This window comes from Cyprinus carpio, chromosome B15, assembly GCF_018340385.1.
Source record: "Cyprinus carpio isolate SPL01 chromosome B15, ASM1834038v1, whole genome shotgun sequence".
Taxonomy (NCBI): Eukaryota; Metazoa; Chordata; class Actinopteri; order Cypriniformes; family Cyprinidae; genus Cyprinus; species Cyprinus carpio.
The window spans coordinates 15,111,932-15,130,843 of record NC_056611.1 but is presented as its reverse complement, the minus strand read 5'-3'; the positions used below and the strand labels follow the sequence as shown (position 1 = coordinate 15,130,843).

The 18,912-nt window shown below is 38.4% G+C and overlaps 1 protein-coding gene across 2 annotated transcripts in view; it reads right to left on the bottom strand.

Moving 5' to 3' along the window:
- Positions 1-101: 101 nt before the first annotated feature.
- plekhg2 (pleckstrin homology domain containing, family G (with RhoGef domain) member 2) overlaps positions 102-18,912 on the bottom strand; it is a 39,585-nt gene continuing 20,774 nt past the window's right edge. For both annotated transcript variants that reach the window (XM_042739406.1, XM_042739407.1), the window contains 17 exons: positions 16,632-16,732; positions 11,103-11,169; positions 9,947-9,993; positions 8,414-8,564; positions 8,100-8,231; positions 7,812-7,994; positions 7,584-7,676; positions 7,367-7,453; positions 7,251-7,284; positions 7,059-7,151; positions 6,869-6,967; positions 6,614-6,652; positions 6,436-6,446; positions 5,984-6,226; positions 4,266-5,793; positions 3,099-4,173; positions 102-2,959 (listed from right to left, as the gene is read on the bottom strand). In XM_042739406.1, coding sequence (XP_042595340.1) covers positions 1,078-2,959; positions 3,099-4,173; positions 4,266-5,793; positions 5,984-6,226; positions 6,436-6,446; positions 6,614-6,652; positions 6,869-6,967; positions 7,059-7,151; positions 7,251-7,284; positions 7,367-7,453; positions 7,584-7,676; positions 7,812-7,994; positions 8,100-8,231; positions 8,414-8,564; positions 9,947-9,993; positions 11,103-11,169; positions 16,632-16,732 — 5,865 coding nt within the window. In that variant the 3' untranslated portion in view covers positions 102-1,077. The remainder of the gene's footprint in view (positions 2,960-3,098; positions 4,174-4,265; positions 5,794-5,983; positions 6,227-6,435; positions 6,447-6,613; positions 6,653-6,868; positions 6,968-7,058; positions 7,152-7,250; positions 7,285-7,366; positions 7,454-7,583; positions 7,677-7,811; positions 7,995-8,099; positions 8,232-8,413; positions 8,565-9,946; positions 9,994-11,102; positions 11,170-16,631; positions 16,733-18,912) is intronic.

Genomic DNA, 18,912 nt, shown 5'->3' with positions numbered 1-18,912 from the left:
TTTTTTTCTAACTAAAAATAAAGGTGTGGTAATACAATGGCTCAATCAGAATTACACTATGCAGGTTTTATTTAGGTACAAATAACAGAACACATTTTCCATACAGTGTGAAAATCATGGATTTTTTTATTTTATTTATGTATTTTTTTTTTGACAGCAAGTACAGAGAGCAGGTGTGGAAATGTGTTTTCTTTGCACCATTTCTAGCAGGCATGGTGTGAAGCATAAAGGCCTTAGGTAAACAAATCTGAGATATAGGTTCAATTGACTTAAGCATCCATTGATTGTGATGATCTCCTTTAGAAATCAACAATGTATAACATTAAAAATACACTAAAAATTAAAACAAAATCAAGAGTCCATTTGATTAGCATTGCCTTGTCTCAGTCCACACCAGAATACTTTTCTTGGGCGTGATGGAATGCTTTTTCACTGTGTACAGCAAAAATTTATCAATGCAAAATATCAGATCAGATGTTTTGATGTTTGTATTAACAACAATCAAAGCAGCGATTCATGTTCCCTTGTTTTCAAATGTATTATTAACCTAATCCATACAGAACACAGGCAATAAAAAATTATATTAACATACACGAGAATGTTTTGTCTGAAACACACTATTTTCCAGACACGTCTGGACCACATTCGAGAAAAATGTGCAAAACAAAGAAACAAGAGTTAAGTGCCAGAAAACAACTACTTCATAAATAAGTTCTTTATATATCACAACCAACTGAAAGCCTTTAATGACATAGGCTTTAGTTCTATTACGTATAATACATTTGCATATGACAGAGTCTTAAAAGCAATAAAATAAACACTGCCAAATATAACAAAGCAGTATTTTACTGATGTTTTACTGTTATCCTGGCCAGAAAGTAGGGTTGAGGGTTAAAAAAATAAAATAAACTCACTGACCATCAACTGGTTGACACCCGTATTTTATAGTCCATATTTTTTTTTTTTGTCTGTGTAGAGTGGATGGATCTCTAAGCTGACACCTCTGCTACATGCTAAAGTGCCAGATAAGTGTCTTTGAAGAACAAGGCACCATACCAGACCCCAGGAGCATACCACTCAAAGCCTTTTGCAGTTCTGCATTGAGAAGTTGCAGCTATTGATGCTGACCCTCCTCCTGCTCTGGCTGTCTGATACAGGGGAGAGTGTCTGAGTCAGGCTGACTTGTGCATTGCTAAAAGACGCTATCCTCCCACTGCCGGCAATCTGCAAGTTGACAGTGGTGGCATAACTGGTTTTTAAAGTTGTTTTGGACCCTTGATTAGGAATACTTTCTTCTGTTTTGCTTTCGGTTGGGCACTGAATGGGACTCTCTATCAAATTTGGGTTAGCTGGAGCGACATAGGGACAGATCAGGGTGCTCCGACAAGTCGATTCTGCAACCTCTATGTCATCTTGCTCTGTCTTGGTGCAGGACAAAGCAACAGTTTCAGTACTGGGCTCTGTGTTGTGTTTGGTTAACATATCATGTACATCTGGCCAGGCGATGCTTGTGAAAGGTTTTCCACTAAGAGTGGTCCTTTCAGTTGTTAGTCTAATGGGTGAAAGAGGGCCAGGGCTGATAGAAGATGGGCTACCACCAGATGAACCCCCATGAGGACTTATTAACCCCAACTCTGAACCAACTGACCATCGTCCACTTTCTGCCCAAGACCTGCGTTCGTGTCTAGTTGGACTGGGTGGTCTATCCCCTAGAGCAACAAAGGGCAAACTGGCTCCTCGTAGCCTCCTCTGGCTCTGAGAGTTGGTTGCTGAACATGAAGACGTTCCCATTGGGGTAGGAGAGATGATTCTGGTGCCTCTTTGTGTAGAGTTTGTTTCCACTTTTGTTGGAGAATATGCATTTGTTAATGAGGGATTCCTTGGCTGCGGATTAGCAAAACCCCATACGCTTGCAGGAATGCCAATAGGGGGTGGAGAGGTGATTCTGGGGCTTTCACAGGGGGATAATGAACAAGCTGATGTTGATCTTGAGATCTCCAAAGATAGAGGGGTGAAAAAGCCACCTTGCCTGGGGGCTCTGGGATTTGGTGGCTTTGTTACCAGATGAATGGAGTGGATTGGAGCAGGTGGAGGGGAGCAGATTCGGGTGACTGGAGATGGGCAAATAGAAGGGGACTGTACACGGGAGCTAGGCTCAGAGGATGGAAAGGGACGAGCAACCCTATTGTGCAAGGTTGTTCTTTGAGGATCATGGAAATGAGGGAGTCCATCCGTATTTGAGGGGGGTACTTTTTTATGGTTAGTGGCCCAGCCATTATTACTTAAGCTGTTGTTATTGTTATTATTACCATTTAAACTGGTGTAAGAAGGCTGTTCAAGAGCAGCAGAGTTTAGGTTGTTAGGAGATGGAGTTGAATGGAGGCTAACTGGAGGTGCAGGGGATATTGAGCGTTGACTACGGTAAGGAGGAGGTGTCTGAACTGTTGCTGGACTAGATCGAAGACTGTTCGATCTGAATGGGGATGGACAAGACCTTAGAGGTTGACTCCCTACCCCTAAGGATGTATTCCTAAAACCTGACTCCGCACTTGAGTCGAAGGTGATGGGTTTGGGTGATGGTGACCTCAGCCTTACAGAAGATGTGGCCAGAGGAGCGGAGCTTACGGGTGGGGAAGCAGTCTGAAGATGTGCACCTCTCTTGGCCATGGTTTGGGAAATTGTCTGACTGATACAAGAGGCAGCAAGAGACTTTGTAAGAGCTGAAGCTGTTGAGGACAGTCTGGAGTTCTGGGCACTTCTAATTGGAGAGGGTGACCGCATTCGCAGGTTTGGGCTAAAGGCAGATGGTGGTTTTGCATCTAATGGATGTCCACAACCAAAAGGAATGTTTGAAGGCTTATCATTAGGAGCCTGGGAAAAAGATTGTCGGTGAGTAGAAAGGCCAGAAGCTGAAGTATCCTGAATCTGTTCCTCAGTCCACAATGAAGTATTTGGCACTCTAAAAGGCAAGATAAGACAGATTAAAATTAAATCAAATACTTAGACTGCTGTAATATAAACTACAACGTCATAACTTAAATATCAAATGTATACACCCTATAACTACAGCTTGGTTTGTGACATGCTTAGCAGACTACCTTTGAGTGGCTGGAGATGATGGATTCCAATTGGTGAAGGGACTTCTCTTTCCTGTGGTGGAGGGTAGATTGGAAGGTCTTTGGCTAGTAAACCTTGGAAGCTCATCCACAGTAGGTCCACCTACAGGGGGTGTACGGGGTTGGCTCAAAGTCTTTGAATTATTGCTTAGGTCTCCTTTGGATTTAACATCCAGTGGACTACACTTGCCGCATGAACCAAGCAGAGGCATCAGTTGTGTAGGGCTTGTTGTAACCTCCTGGGCTACACGGTACGAAAGCTCTGATCCTTCAGAGATAACTACACTGTTTAGAACACAGGGTGCTGGCTGTAATGGGGGACATGCACCAACTTCACTAACAGAGGACACTACAGGTGTTATTCCCTCCATGCTAGTGGTTTCAATATCAGCTCGGTCCTGCTTGGAATTCATATGTCCTGTATGTATTTCATCTTGTTTATCATCTATGGACAATATGCTTTCACAGTGCTGTACAGTTAAGCTCCTTTTCTCCTCTACACTGTGAGTCTCTTCTTCTAAATGTTCAATGATTACTGGGTCAATAAAAAGTTCACTACTTGGAACAGAATTGCTCACAAAAGCCAAGTTCTCCTCTTGCAATATCGGTTCTTCTTCAGTCCTATTTCTTGCAGTGAATTTGTCCACAGCATGTGAATGATTCTCCTGAACGGACTGTAGTACATTATCAGCATGCTCGTCCAATGGAATTCTGGCTAGTTTGGATGGCACTTCTGGCTCAGCTTGGACTTGAGTTCCAGCGCAAGTTGACAAGGATTGATCTCCTGCATGTAGGTTAGACTCACATTTTTCTAAGGAGCTTTCTCTATGATCTGATATCACAGAAATCTGTGATTCCACAACAGTTGTTAATATTTGAACTGAAGTAGCAGAGGATTCAGCAGATGAAAAATACAGTGAATCAGATCCATTTGTTGAGATCTCATCTGGGGGCCCAATGAGATTACAATCATTTTCTTGGTGATATGTTGTAGACAGCTTCTCCTTTAAAATGATGTGACCAAAAGGTTCAGGAAGTGTTGATACTGAAGATTCTTCTGCAACAAAACAATAAGCAACATTTTAACATAATGAGTAGAATAATATCACACAAAATCATAACTGAATTATATATGGATTATGAACTCACCCGTGGGCTGATTTAGGATCCTTATATCCCCCTGGTGTAGCTGTACTCGCCGAGACTTGGGTGAAGTGCTCCCTTTTCCCTCCACTGACCATGCTCCCCTACTCACTCGTGTTTTCTTCTGGTGTAGTGGTACTTTCATGCTGCTTGCTTTTGCTGTGTACATGCGTGCAAGCATTTGCACTTTATTAAGAATCTTTTCTGAGTTTTCTACCAAGCACTGATTGATTGGTCCACCATCAAAAAAACCTAAATCTGGTACCTCTTCCATTCCTTCATAAAGGGTACGACTACAAGTTACCACCTTGCCATGACGAGACCATCGGCCAACTTTAATCTGACTGGGAAGGCTATCCAGGTTTCCATGAGAGGAAATCCTAGCTCTTGTTCTACTTCCATATTGAAGAGATGTATCCACAGTCTCTTTCGTCTGCAGATTACATGTGTCTGAAGTGTCTGGATTGGATTGTGAATGATTATGTTTATGCTGCACTTGGGTTGTTGTGCAATTTAGGAATGTCTTGAGTTCCTCAGAAGCAACTGTTTCTTCTTCACAGATCTTTTCCTTTGAGAAAGGGACTTTCAGAAAATCTTGGCCAGTTCTTTCTTTCTCCTTCCAGAGTTCCATACAGGGACTGAACTCATAAATATCTTCATCCTTTTCATCTGCAATCTTGTTGTTTAATAATTCTTTTTGTTCTTGGATAAGATCTGAATGTGCAAGTGAAATGTCTATATCAGCAGTTTCCTCATGGTTGAAATTCTGGTCAACTTGGTCTGATATTGGGAGTAATGAAGATGCTGCATCAGTTTCAACACAGTCTGAGTGGCTACTCTCAGGCTCAAGTAGACTGTCGTGGCGAACACAAACATTGAATCGAGACACCGAATCTTTCACTAATCCAGCCGGAATATGAGAGAAGCTGTTTCTTCGGGGTGTCTGACCCTCCTCAACACCTGCCTCTGCTGCCTCATAATAGCTGCGTATCTTCTCAATAATTTGCTTGTCACTTTTGGTTAGTTTTTGCTCAGGTTCTCCTTTGGGGACAAGAGAGCTGTCAGTTACTTTTAATGCAGTAGCAATGTGAGCACAAGCTGACTTAGCCGCACATGCTGTGTCATCAGTGGTTTTGTCCAAACTGTCAGATAAATGAGGTTCTGTACTTTTACTAACAGAGTCCTCCTCAGTGTCTTTTTCCCCCTTTTCACCTGTGACCGTTACCATTTCTGGTTTTGATGATTCACTATGACTTGGCTCTGCTAATGTCAACTCTTCTGACTGATTCACTTCTTTGGAGGTGTGCAACAGTGATGATGATTTCTCAAGCTCCTCTGCTGGATCAACCTTTGCTTCACAGGATGGATGGCTGTCCTCTTCTTTGTCTGACCCATCTACCAACATTTCTTTTGGTTCTGATCTTTCGGTATCGTTGGTCTGATATTTATTTTCATCCACCTCAGCTATTAGTGGTTTGGATTCATCTAGCTGCTGTGGCTCTGATGGCTGGACTTCTGGAGACTCTGGAGTCAACTGGCACATTGGAAAACTGAATGAGTTAAATTTAATTTTCTTATAACTAGAACCTTACATTAACAGCATTATTACTACAAAGTCACTGATGTCAATGTGTATACAAATAGCAATGAAGCATTGTGTTGAGTTACTACAGCAATTACTTTCTTGGCATATTGTTTTAGGTGTCAAAATGTGCTATATGTACCACTTCAGATGTTAACTCTGCCATGCCTTGTCGAGCACGGCTCTCATTAATGAACTGCATGATTTCCTCAGTAATGGACAGTGTTGGTGGTGGAGGGAGTGGGGTCATGTCATCCTCATCCTGACATAAAGCCAGATCATCACGGCCAGATTCAACTTCAATGACAGAGGATGCCAGAGTGCTGGTACTGCCTGATGAACCCATGCTATCAGCCTGTGGGCACAGCTCCCCTTCACTGCCAGCCTGAAAACCCATTAATTGGACAGAAGCATAGATAGACAAAAATTTAAATCATGTAATTTGTGACCTTAGAACAACATTTTATCACAGCTATGATACCAAAAGTATAAACAAAACCTATTGCAACATGGTTGCAATACATTGCAAAAATGATAGAATTAAGGCTGTATGATATATAATGTTTTATGTAAGAAAGTGAAATCCTCTCACACCTTTAAAGAACCTGGATTCCATGAACAGTGAAGCCATGGCAGATCAGAAAGAAAGATAGAAACAAAAATGATTTGTGTTTACTTTTTAACATTCAATTTCAAAGAAATTTCATAACTGATCAAAGAACAAGAAGATAACAGAATTATAGAAAGTGAAAGAACTAAAGTCCACACTCACCACTTTGCTGGAACGCAGCTTCGATATCTTTGGCAGGTGCTTGAGGCATATAAAGATTAGATTTTAGACTTTAAACTTTAGAAACTTTACAACTTTACAAGAATTTTAATTTGGTGCCAGCATTAATATAACTTAAACAATACTAAATAAATAATAAACCTATAAAATAAATACAATAAAAAACATACTGAAATACTGAAAAAAAAGCAAAATATTTTTAGATTTTTAAAAAATCTGAGATTAGTATATATTTACCAGACTGTCTCCTCCCACGCTTGTATGGGAGGTTACCCTCAAGGAGGAGTGGAAGGCTTTTCTTTGCTTTCTCAGGGGTGTAGATAAACTCTGGTGGCTCTGTCAGGAGTAATGAAGTTCACTTTTATGAGTATTTGAAATAGCGCAGTTTGACATTTTAAGGTATTTTAATGAACACTACATGCCAGACCTGATTGCCTTCTTCCTCTGTGGTAGTTATGAACATCATCCAGTCGTGGAGAAGGCATTGGTTTTCTTATTGGCTCCTGATCAAACTGTGGGGCTAAGTGTGGCACAAAACATGAATAATCCACAGCCAGTCACACTCATTGTCACAAGCGACAGTTGAAAATGACACAAATTCAAATAATAGCCTACTTACATTGACAAAAGTTGTCACCAAGAACCTGCCTTGCCTGAAAAACATGTTATAAATAGATATTTAGTGCTCTGGTGTTATACATAGTTAAACTATTATTTGACATAAAAAACTCTTACTTTTTGGGGTAAGGATGCAGGATGGTTTTCCACTATCATCCTTTTGAGGTAATGTAGCCACAGCCGCTTCTCCTCCTGGTTTTTAGCCTACAGAGAAGTATAGTATGGTTTTTAGCTTCTCATTACTATCATTGCCTTTTTCATTACTTTTAACACAAAATAAGTAATTCAACTACAAAGTCTCCCAGTAATGAAGTTGCCTGTCTTAATATTTTACCTGAACAATGTGTTGCTGTTTTGGGATCGTTTGGTCCGACACCTTAAAACAGAGGGGATCCTTCATGTTCTCCACTAAGAGCAGATTACAGCATCAAAGATGAGAGGGAGAAAGAGAAAAACATGAGTTTTGCATATCATGAATCCTATAAGTAAAATGCTACACTCCCAACTGTAGATATATAGTAGATTTAGAACTGAAATCTGATCACAAATGATGATGACTTACAAAGATGTGAGTGCTGTATATGAAATGATCCAGCCTCTTCTTGGCAATGAGAAGCATTTTGTCAAAAAGAAAGAATGCTCTTTCCTTTTTCACACGCTGAACTCGGAATGAGCCTTCAAGTACCAGCTCTCCAAAACCACTGAGATCAGGCCCAGCCCAGTTCAGCAACAAGCTCTCAATCTCCTATAAAAAGAAGTAACATTTGCATTTGCAACAGAATTAATTGCAGAGTTCCAGAATATCAGATTCTGTAAAAAGTCATAGGGAGCATTTGATGGCTGGGATTACCTGCAGTCTGACTGCATGTTCATGTTTCCTCTTCATGTCATTGATGTACCAGGCAACTGCTGTCATGGTTATAATGGCATCTTCCACCACCTCATACCCAGGATCACTTTTATCAAAGTGTTTGGATAGTTCCTACCACAAGGGGGCGACAACAGTTCAGCTGTACCGTCTGACAAGTGTTACACGTCTGTTTTAAAGTTTAGCATGGCCCCATTTGCCCCTGCTAGCAGATGCCAAAGCTACAGCATCTTCCAGCAAAAAACATATCATTCTGAAAAAACGGGATCAGATTTAAGACATTGTACTCCACTGACCTGCAGCAGGAGGTGGTATTTAAGAATCCTTTGCACTGGTTTTAGCAGGTAAGTCTCCAGAGGCAATGAGTGACACAGAGTGACCTGCCTTTCCTGGAAGAAGCGCACCAGGCTCTCGTTCTTCATGCAGTCCCTCAGGACTGTTACTGAGCTGGATGGAAACAGGGAGGAAGACGTTTAAGCAGGGTGGTCTACTGGGAGACTCATCAGTTTGAGCTTTGCCTGACAGCACTTCATCTTAGCCTAAGTTCTGCAGTAATGTATTCAGCTGGTGTCTGTGTAAACCTACAAATGCACTTACAAAACGCTCAGTCTCCGAATATTAAATACAACTCAGAAATATTTGTTTTTGTGCAACCTCCTGTATCTTACATTTTCATACGTTTTTTTTGTTTTGTTTTGTTTGTTTGTTTCACCACCATTAGATGCATATATAATGTGTACTTCCTTGTAAAATGTATAATAAAATACTTTATAATAAATATTATTTTAATAATCTGAGTAACTGCAGAATTATTTGCATTAATATGCAACAGTTAATTCTCTAAAGGTGGACCAGAATCAGCTCTAGGAGAACATCTGCTGCTGCTGCTGTACCAGAGGCCCATGGGAATACTAAGAGAGGGGCTGAAAAGTATTTCCAAGTAGTCATCACCCAGGCATGTTTGCCTCTGATATGTCTAATTTTTCTACTAGACATATAGCTAACACTGACTAATTAAAACCACATGACATTCATCAAAATTATCTTACATGACTATACATCATCACTGTGGTTAAATCACATGATTCTAATTAGGCTGTCCACAAATATGCCACATACTTTTATCATTATGCAACAGAGTTTTCAGGGATACTTGAGGGGCAATTAAGGTTTTTAACTGTTTCGTCAGTTCAAAATGCTATATATACACAGTTAAAATAAGTTTTAAATATACATTAAATCATTTGTTTTCTGTCTTTTATGCTCAACAAATTGATCAAAAATAAAGTGAAAACAGTAATACACTTAAAAATAAAGGTGCTTAAAAGATTCTTCACAGCGATGCCATAGAAGAACCATTCAGTCAAATGTTCTTTAAAGAACCATCTCTTTCTTACCTTTTTATAATCTGTTAAAGGTTCTTTTATGGAACCATTTAGACAAAAAAGGTTCTTCTATGGCATCGTGAAGCACCTTTATCTTAAAGAGTGTGCTGTGAAATATTGCATTTCCATTTGAATATATCTCTAAATTATTTCTGTGGTGGCAAAGCTGAATTTTCAGCTTCATTACTCCAGTCTTCAGTTTTCACATGATCCTTTAGAAATCATTCTAATATGCTGATTTGGTGCCCAAGAAACATTTCTAATTATTATCAATGTTGAAAACTATAGAAATACATTGAAATACATTATAAATGTCTTTACTGTCATTTTTGTTGAACGTTTTCTGAATAGAAGTATTCATTTATTCAACACACACAAACACACCAAACTTTTGAATGGTACTTTAATGATCATATCAGAGGAATAGAAATATTTTTCACTTACTTGGGGTAATTCATGCAGTATATGGTGTAAATGTCAAAAGCTTCACTCTAAAAAAAAAAACAAAATCATAAATTATTGTTACAATGACACTACTAACTATGGACATCAAAAATATGCAGAGACTTCAGAGTTATGGAACCAGATAAAAATATAACAGACGAATAAATATGGCACAATCTAGACTGGCATTCACTTGGCAGTATGTGAGAGATTTTTCCACTAAATGTTTGTGTACCAAAAACAGAAGCAGTACCAAAACAAGCCGATCAAATGAACCCTGTCATCTGCTCTGGCAATGGCCAGTGTACCCAGATCTGACCAGATATGGGCAGCTCAGCAGATGCAGAGTTACAGTCACTGAACTACATCTGTACGAGCATGTAAACACATCTAATATGTTCTGCTCTATTTGGAGCCTGATATCTAGTCTAGAGGCACTGCTGGATTTGGATCCAGTTTTTATTTTTTTGATGTTGCAGAGATTATGGGAAAAAAAACTTGACTTTGAGACAACATTAGAGAAGGTTCAATTGAGCTAAACCCTCAAAATAACCCACCGGTAATAGCTTAATCGAATGTACTCTCTGCTTCCTAGGCCAGCGCTAATTGATCCTAACAGTGGCCGTTTCAGCAGGAGGTAAACATTGGGTCTCGGTGCTTGAGACAGAGACACAGCCTCAGCCGATTTAAAGGTAAAGAATGATTTCCTTCTTCCAAACCATAAAAAAACTTTCAAGAAAAAGCAATGAGCACATTCGACCTCTCTAGCACTCCAAACAATGATGTCCTTGTCTGGTTCCCATCCCAGCCAGGTCTGCTCATTGTTGTGTCATTGTGGTGTGGAGACAAGACCGCCAATAGTGTCTGCAAATGCACTTAGCTGACGTGTGCATGTGTTAAAAGTTTAACGCTGTTTGCTGATATGTTTAGTTTTCGTTTCACAGAGTCCATCTGTTTTTCTGGCCCAAACATATCTGTGTGCTTCTGCCATACTGCTAAGCGAGGCCCCCAAGATTACAAATGAGCAAAACTGGATTTTCCTTAGACAACACTTCTAGAATGACGTGCATTAAAACACAAACTCCTTGTCTTGAGAAATGTGCATTGTGTGGAAGGAACAGGAAGAAATGTATATTTTACTAAGTCATGTGCTTACCCTCTCCACAAAGCACTCTGCTATGGCTGCTGCATGTGGGCTACGTTCCAGATCTTCTAAAAGCTCACTGTAAAAAAAACAAAGGAATTGAGTCAGTTTTGGTGCATGACACATGTATTCCTGCTCACATATTCTCACAAATTAATTGAGTGGCATATGAAGACCAGTTTTCTGACATGAGATTTGCCTTGGACTATGTCTTTGTCTAAATGATGTTATTCCCTTTCTGAGGAAACATCTGGGACCGGAGTCTCCAACTCCGGCCTGCGTTTCCAAACAGCATTCATTTCTTTTTTATCATTTAGACCAAACCATTGCTTAAATGCAAACAGATGGGATACTTCTCATTTTGGCTCGATTTCCTCCAGACATACCCCAATATCCCCAAAGTCAAAATTGAAAACCTTTCTGTAGTGCATTCTTCTAGTGGGGAAAAGTCTCATTTCAGGTGGTAAATCAATGGAAAATATCGATTTTGAATTATATTGGCTAGTAACAGTGTCTGGAATGCAATAAAGGAAGCTTGGGCTTGGTTTAGTGAAACAATCTCTATTGTAACTCAAACACTAGATGGAATCAAATGGATTTTCCCTCAGTGTTATGGAGTTGATATGATCTCTTGTGGCCGATGGGACTTTTTCGACCGAGGATGAGTGGTTTGACATTCCCTGACTGTGTTTTGAAGGAAGGGTTGAATGAAAGCTATACCGCTATCAACCAGGCAAACTGTATTTCATTCAGTCCGTTAGCAAAACTCCAACTGACGTTCCCAAGAGGCCCCCAAACCGCCAAGCTGGTCAGTCTCAAGGGAAACCCTCCTTCTATATCGTGAAAGAAAACAACGTGACACTTTCTAAACACTATGGACTTTACTTCATGTGGCTGAGGGGAAAAGTTCGGAAGGAAACCGCAGCACTCCAGCCTTCATCATCCTCTCTTCCCCTCTGAAGACGAAATTCATTTAGTGGCTGACCTTTGTGGTAGGGGGACTTCGCTGTGGTTATAAATGAAATTGAATTGAGTTCATGCATGCTTTCTTGGATTGTCCATAGAGCTTGGTGTTTGAGTTGCCTGTAGCATGGGATGTTCCTGAATGATGACTTGATTGTCTTGAAAGGTGTGGCATAATAACAAAACATAGTGAATTTGGAATTGTAAAACAATAAAGACGTTAATATTGATTCAAAGCAACAAGTATCTGCTTTCTAGTCCGAAATGTAGTAGATAAGTTGGATTCAATTAGATCCTGGCAAATCTTGTGAGGTTTTGGCCCCTTCACTCAAATCCCAGGAAAGTGTTGGCGGACCAATAGTTTAAGACTTGAAATATGTGTGTTACGTGCATGCTAAATACTTTCCCAGGTTCTTCTTCACCAGATACAGTACATACAAAAGTGTTTGCGGTATTACTTGAGGAAATATTAGAAATTTAAGACATTAAGACTCGAGATTGGTTCTTTGACCATGTTGGGTATGAATCCAATACTACAATAAACACCAGAAAAAAAATGAATAAGTCCAACATATTTATTTTCATATGACCAAAACCAGCGAGTTAACTGCAATATGCCCTGCGTATAAAAAAATGCAATTCCCTTTGGCCCATTCAGTCTTCACCTCACCCTTTCTGTTTTTTGGACTCGACTCATGAGTTGTCATCTTGTCTCGATTCATACTCTCCTCCTCGTCTCATCCCTTACTTTTGTCCTACTCCCACCATTCATCCATTAACATGGTGTGTATAACTCAAACAGAAGTTCACTTCCATCTAACTTGTTTTTCCCACAGCAGTCAAGCCTTTATTTTTGCTGGAGACAGCATCCTATGGTGGGGGAAATTCACACAGTCATTCTTCTTTTTTATGCAATATACAAATCCTCAGGACAAATTATTTCTCTCAAATGAGATCAAAGTGAGACAGTGGGGAGACAAGAGGACAGTGAGATGTGTGCTTATGGGATAACCAGATTTGTCTGTATTAAGAAATGAACAGTGTCTGTTCGCAGTGTTAAGGCGTATTTGAATCTAAAATGAAGTAAATGCATGGTAAACTGACAGGCCTTGATCCCGTATGAGCACACAAAGGAGGTAAAGGTTGTTGCTGTCTCATTTAATGGAGGAAATCTGTCTGGGCATATAAAAGTGTATCTCAATGGTCCTGACTGAAATGGCACACTTGTGTACTTGCTACATAGGGTGTCCCATTTTTAGAAATCTTTTATTACCCATTAGTTAAATATATTTTTTAAAGTAGCAAAATTCATTAAAATCATTAAAATCATTTGGAAGCCTTTTGAAAATTCATTATAGAAAAAAATGTAAATTTGGGAGGAAAAGTGAAAAAATATATACTGTATGCATACTACTTGTACCATTAAAAAAAATATTATGAAAAAAAAAATATTATATAATTATTATGAAAATTAATTATACAGTTTTTCTTTTAAATTATGACTGTCCCATGGTTGTGATGAATTTTTTTTCTCTTTCGTTAGTGTGCTTGGTTACCTAGGAGACAAACTATAAATGATAAAATGTGATGTATAAAGAAGAAAAAAAAGTCAAGCCTAATTTCACTTTTGAGCAGAATATTTTGTCATATGAAATTAAGCTGTAATTTTTGTCAAATTATTCAAATGCTCAACAAGGCTGCATTTGTTTGATTAAAAAGTATAATATTGTGAAAATTGATTACAGTTTAAATAACTGTTTTCTATTTTAATATATTGTTATTACTGTGATGATAAAGCTGAATTTTAAGCAGCCAGTCTTCAGTGTCAAATGATCCCTCAGAAATCCCTGTAATATGCTTATTTTGGGCTCAAAAAACATTTATTATTATCAGTGTTCGAAACAGTTCTCCTAAATTATTTTAATGATTAGAAAGTTCAAAAATACTACATTTATTTGAAACTGAAATTTGGAACTTCCTAAATGTCTTTATTCTCATTTTGATCAATTTTACTTGTCCTTGCTGAATAAAAGTATTATTTTCTTTAAAAAAAAAAAAACGCTCAAAAAGCTTTGAACTCCCAAGATTAATTTATTATGTATTTAGTATGGCTTTAAAAAGGTCTATTCTGAAGAGTCACTGAGGACAATGTGCCGTGTAGCTGACCCTGAAGTTTTAACACCCATTTAAGTCCATCAGAAAGGGGGGAAAACATAAGGGTGTGATTACAAATGCTAAAATAAACCTAGAACAATAAGAATTGATAATAGGGTTTTAAAAGAACTATTGAAAAACAACAAGAATGAGTCAGCAGTGGAATGTTTTCATCACTGCAAAATAGAGATGAGATTCCCAAGCCAGCAAAAACAGCCTGTTCTGTTGTAGTTGCTGTAAAAGACAAATGCAGCATTCCAGTGCAAAGGCACAATTTACTATGCTTCACTATAACTGGACAGATCTCTGTGGGAACAAAATAAGTCCTGTCTGCTGTCCTGGGATGCACTGCTCGCTTGGCTGCACCCTCACTCTCTGACAGGTCATGTGTGGCTCGTTCACCACAGGGGCCTGAGCTCTACCTCGGAGCCCGGCTGCTTTGGCTAAGAGAAAAATGACATCTGTATGTGTCCTAAAGCTCTGACCAGTGCCAAGAAAGTAGACTCAACAGAATCAAGTCTGAATACAGAGGCTACATTCTACAGCAATGAGCAGAGGGCTTTTAAGAGTAAGAACAGATGAAGAGAGAGCCTTTGTGTGTTTAAACTATGAGAAAGAGGAAAAAAACAAGGTCAGTCATTCATTTTATATAGTCTTAACAACTACAAAGGCAGGAGAGCTGATTTAAGGGGGTAGTTCACTCAGAAATGAAAATTCTGTCATCATTTACTCACCATCATTGTCGTTCCAAACCCACATGCTGTTATTCTTTCTCTGAACACAATCAAAGAAATATTGAATAATTTCCAACTCCCTGTTTTTCATAAACATGAAGCTTTGTGGGATGAACAGACCAAATTTCAGCCATTATTCATTCTCATATGATTTGAGGGCTGCATGTGGAGTTAAATGAATGATTTAATTTTAGAGTGACTTAAATTTCAGTCTATTAATCATGTAAATATAGCATATGGCTTGAGATGAACTGGAAAATACACACTACTGTTCAAAAGTTTGAGATTTTTTAAACAAAGAAATTAATATTTTAATTAAACAAGGACACATTAATCTGATCAAAAGTGACAGTAAAGATATTTACAAAGTTAAAAAAAAAGATTTATGTATAAAAGTTGCTGTTCTTTAGAACTTTATATTCATTAAAGAATTCTAAAAATAAATAACAAAAGAATTTATCAAGGTTTCCAAAACATTAAGCAGCTTAAGTGTTTTCAACATTGATAATAATAAGAAATGTTTTAAAGCAGCAAATCAGCATATCAGAATGATTTCTTATCATGTGATACTGAAAACTGGAGTTATGATGACGAAATTTCAGCTTTGCCATCACAGGAATAAATTACATTTTAAAATATATTCAAAAAGAAAACAGTTATTTTAAATTGTGATAATAGTTCACAATTTTACTGTTTTTACTATAATTTTGATCAAATAATTGCAGCCTTGGTGAGTATAAGACACTTTAAACACATACAAAAAAAAAAAAAAAAAAAGAGCCATTTAGAGACAAATAAATAAACTTACCAACCACAAACGTTTAAAAAAGTAATGTGGTCATACAGTATGGACTGCTTATATGGTGCTTTTTTTGTCATTTTTTGAAGCTTGACAGTCTGTGGATGCTACAAACTGTAAATTATTAAAGATCATTTATTTATAAGTGAACTATCCCTTTAAGAATGATATTCCTAAAAACTCACTCTACTCATTACATGCCAATATAATCTCAAGAAGAGGCCAAAAGCAGCTGTGATGGGAAGAAAACTCCTGACATTTTATTAAGGGAAGTTATATTAAATAAGGTCATGAGGACACCCAAGAGTTTTTAAGATTTTCTGTTTTCAGCAAAGCCAAGATAATTTCCCACAAGAGCTGGCAGTAAGGCGCCATGTTCAATTTCGACACTGCCTAATGTCATTAAGTGGAGTGGAGGTGAACCAAGAAAGAGAATTATGTAAAAACAGGATGTATGAGTGGCAAGTAGCAGCGACCCTCCAACAGAAAACCTCTGGGCTAAACCATGCGTACGAGTCTGAAATAAACACAGAATGTCATTTGCAATAAACAGTGTGAAACAGATACATAACAAGACTTGACTAAATTGTTCGGTGGACCGTGCATGAACTCAGTATAATAAACCATATGCTGCACATCTTTTAAAAAGAGCTTAAGTTATGACGATGGCTGAGAAAACGTCTCCTGAAGATTATTCCAGATCAACTACAGCAGTCCAGGGACAGTCTGCTGGAGTGCATCAGAAATGGCGTACGCTTGCTCTTGGCAGACATCTGCACATTGTCCCTCGTGGTGGGACAGACCAGGACCCAGGCCAGTCATTGTGTTTGAGAAAAATTCAACAGACACCACTGCCACCCAGACAGACACATTAAGAATGAAGACACCCACCTGTTAAACTCATAGATGTCCTCGATGTTGCAGAAGAGGGTGCTGACCTCCTCGGGTTTGAGAGGCAAGTCGCCACAGTCAATAATGCAGCCAAGATAGTCCTGAGAGCGAGAAAGTGAGAAATGGATGACCTCACAGAAATCAGTCTAGGCATTTTCACACTTGAATTTGCTTTGCTTGTTAGTGATTCAAAAAACTCCAGTGAGACCTGTGAAATTGGTGAAGTACCTCTATTCCATTACATTTTCCCATAGCAAACACTGAGTTGATTCATAACTCATGGACTAAAAAGAGACTATAAATTGTTCCGACACAGCAGGACGTAACTCTCACCCCTGAATGATCTCTCTCGACACCAAGAATCGCTGTAATGTAATTACCATGGACGCCAAACTTGAACCCCTCAATGATCTTCAGAGTAAACATACAAAGCGGTGCAGGAAAGCAAAGCATGCAACTAATACAGTGGTTAAAAGGAGCCCCTTTAACAATATTTATCTTTTCTCTCTCTGCTCTTTCACCTCTGACCTCGAAAAAAGTCATAATCTGGTCTCATGAGAAAACTGCCTGATCATCATGCCACGTAAAATACTGACAGGTTTGGGCCGCCTGCTGAGGAACAGAGAATCAGGGTCACTAACTTTCTCAGTTTTAAAGTGGTTGGTTAATACTGAGTTAAAGGGAAGCAGTTCCACTGGTTTAAAGTTTAAGGAAGATCTGGGTCACAGTGAGAAACGTAGGATGGAAGTGAAAAGAACCAATACGAGACATCAAAATAATTATGGTTTCAACAGTTTTGCCAAAAGACGTAAATGATACACATGTTAGCATGATTTTACTGTAATAAAATAACATTTTCTGCATTACGCTGTTGTTCAGAAGAATCGTTCATACAAAAATATTACAAATATTAATCTTACTGACCGTAAACCTTTGAACAGTAGTGTAACTTTACACAAAAAAAGTTAAGTGATTTTATCACTAAAAATCATAGACAGTAAATGTCATCACAGTAAAAAAACAGTAAAAAAAATGTGACACTGAAGACTAAAGTAATGGCTGTTAAAAATTCAGGTTTACATTAGGTTAAAACTACATTTTAAAATATATTGAAAATAAGAATAGTCGTTTCAGATTGTAATACATTTCACAATATTATTTATTTTTACTGTATTTTTATCAAATAAACACACCCTAGTTGAGCATAAGAGACTTAAAAGAGAGCATAAAACATCTTATCAATCCAACAATTTATAAAGGTAATTATCCAATTTTGCAACGTAAAATGACTGCAAAAATTACAAAAAAAAAACTTACAGCTCAAATAAAAAATACATTTTACAATGTTAGTGCTTTTATAAAATGCTTCACATTTTTGCTTTTAAATCCTCAAAAAGGGGTTCCATTTATATCCACTGCAAATGTGTCATTTTCTTATGAGTCTACATTATTTTTTGTGATAATCAACACTGTGCCACACTATCCATTAAGCTTAACTTGTACTAAATCCAGAATGTTTCTTTAAAAACAATCTATAGCATAGCTTAATAATTAGCTATCATTTACACGAAACCAACAACCTCGGGTTGTACAATTTCCAGCTTGAAGTGGTTTTCAACACTATAATCATAATAATGTTGCCGTTAAGAAGATACATTCTTGCTTTAATGAGTAAAATGCGTTTTGCATTAAATTAGAAAGTTAATCATATTTTACAGCCTATTTTGTGTCCAACAGATGCCAGAAACCAAAATAGAGCAGAGGCAAATGGTCTCAGGAGTGGTATGGTTCCTGGCTGTTGGGCTTGCAGAGTTAAACAGAGCTATTTATCAAGTCTGTTTATCAGTGCCTGGCCTCATTAACCCTTAATAACCAAGCCCTGGGACAAAAACCAACAAGCCAACATAGACAAACAAATTCCACCAGACTGCAACGGACTAAAGCATGGGAAAGTGCCAAGAACGGCAGCTACAATCTCCTGAGAGAAACTACAGACACTGGAGCCAACAAAACAAGGCCACCAGGCAAAACAAACTAAAAAAAGACTCAAACTGAACCGCTACAATAAATAGGTACAAATAAACAAACCAAATGAGTCCTGTAAGACAGCGGTCTGGCTTTATAAGGGGCTCTTTTTGTCACCCTCCATCTTTCCCTGCCTCTGCATTCCTGGACTGTAAAACGCGGGGTCTTTTTTCCTCTTCTGTTTATTTCCAGAGCCACTGGAAGGCATCTGGGAAGGCAAACATGCTGAGGTGGGGGCAAAATGAGCCAGAAAATA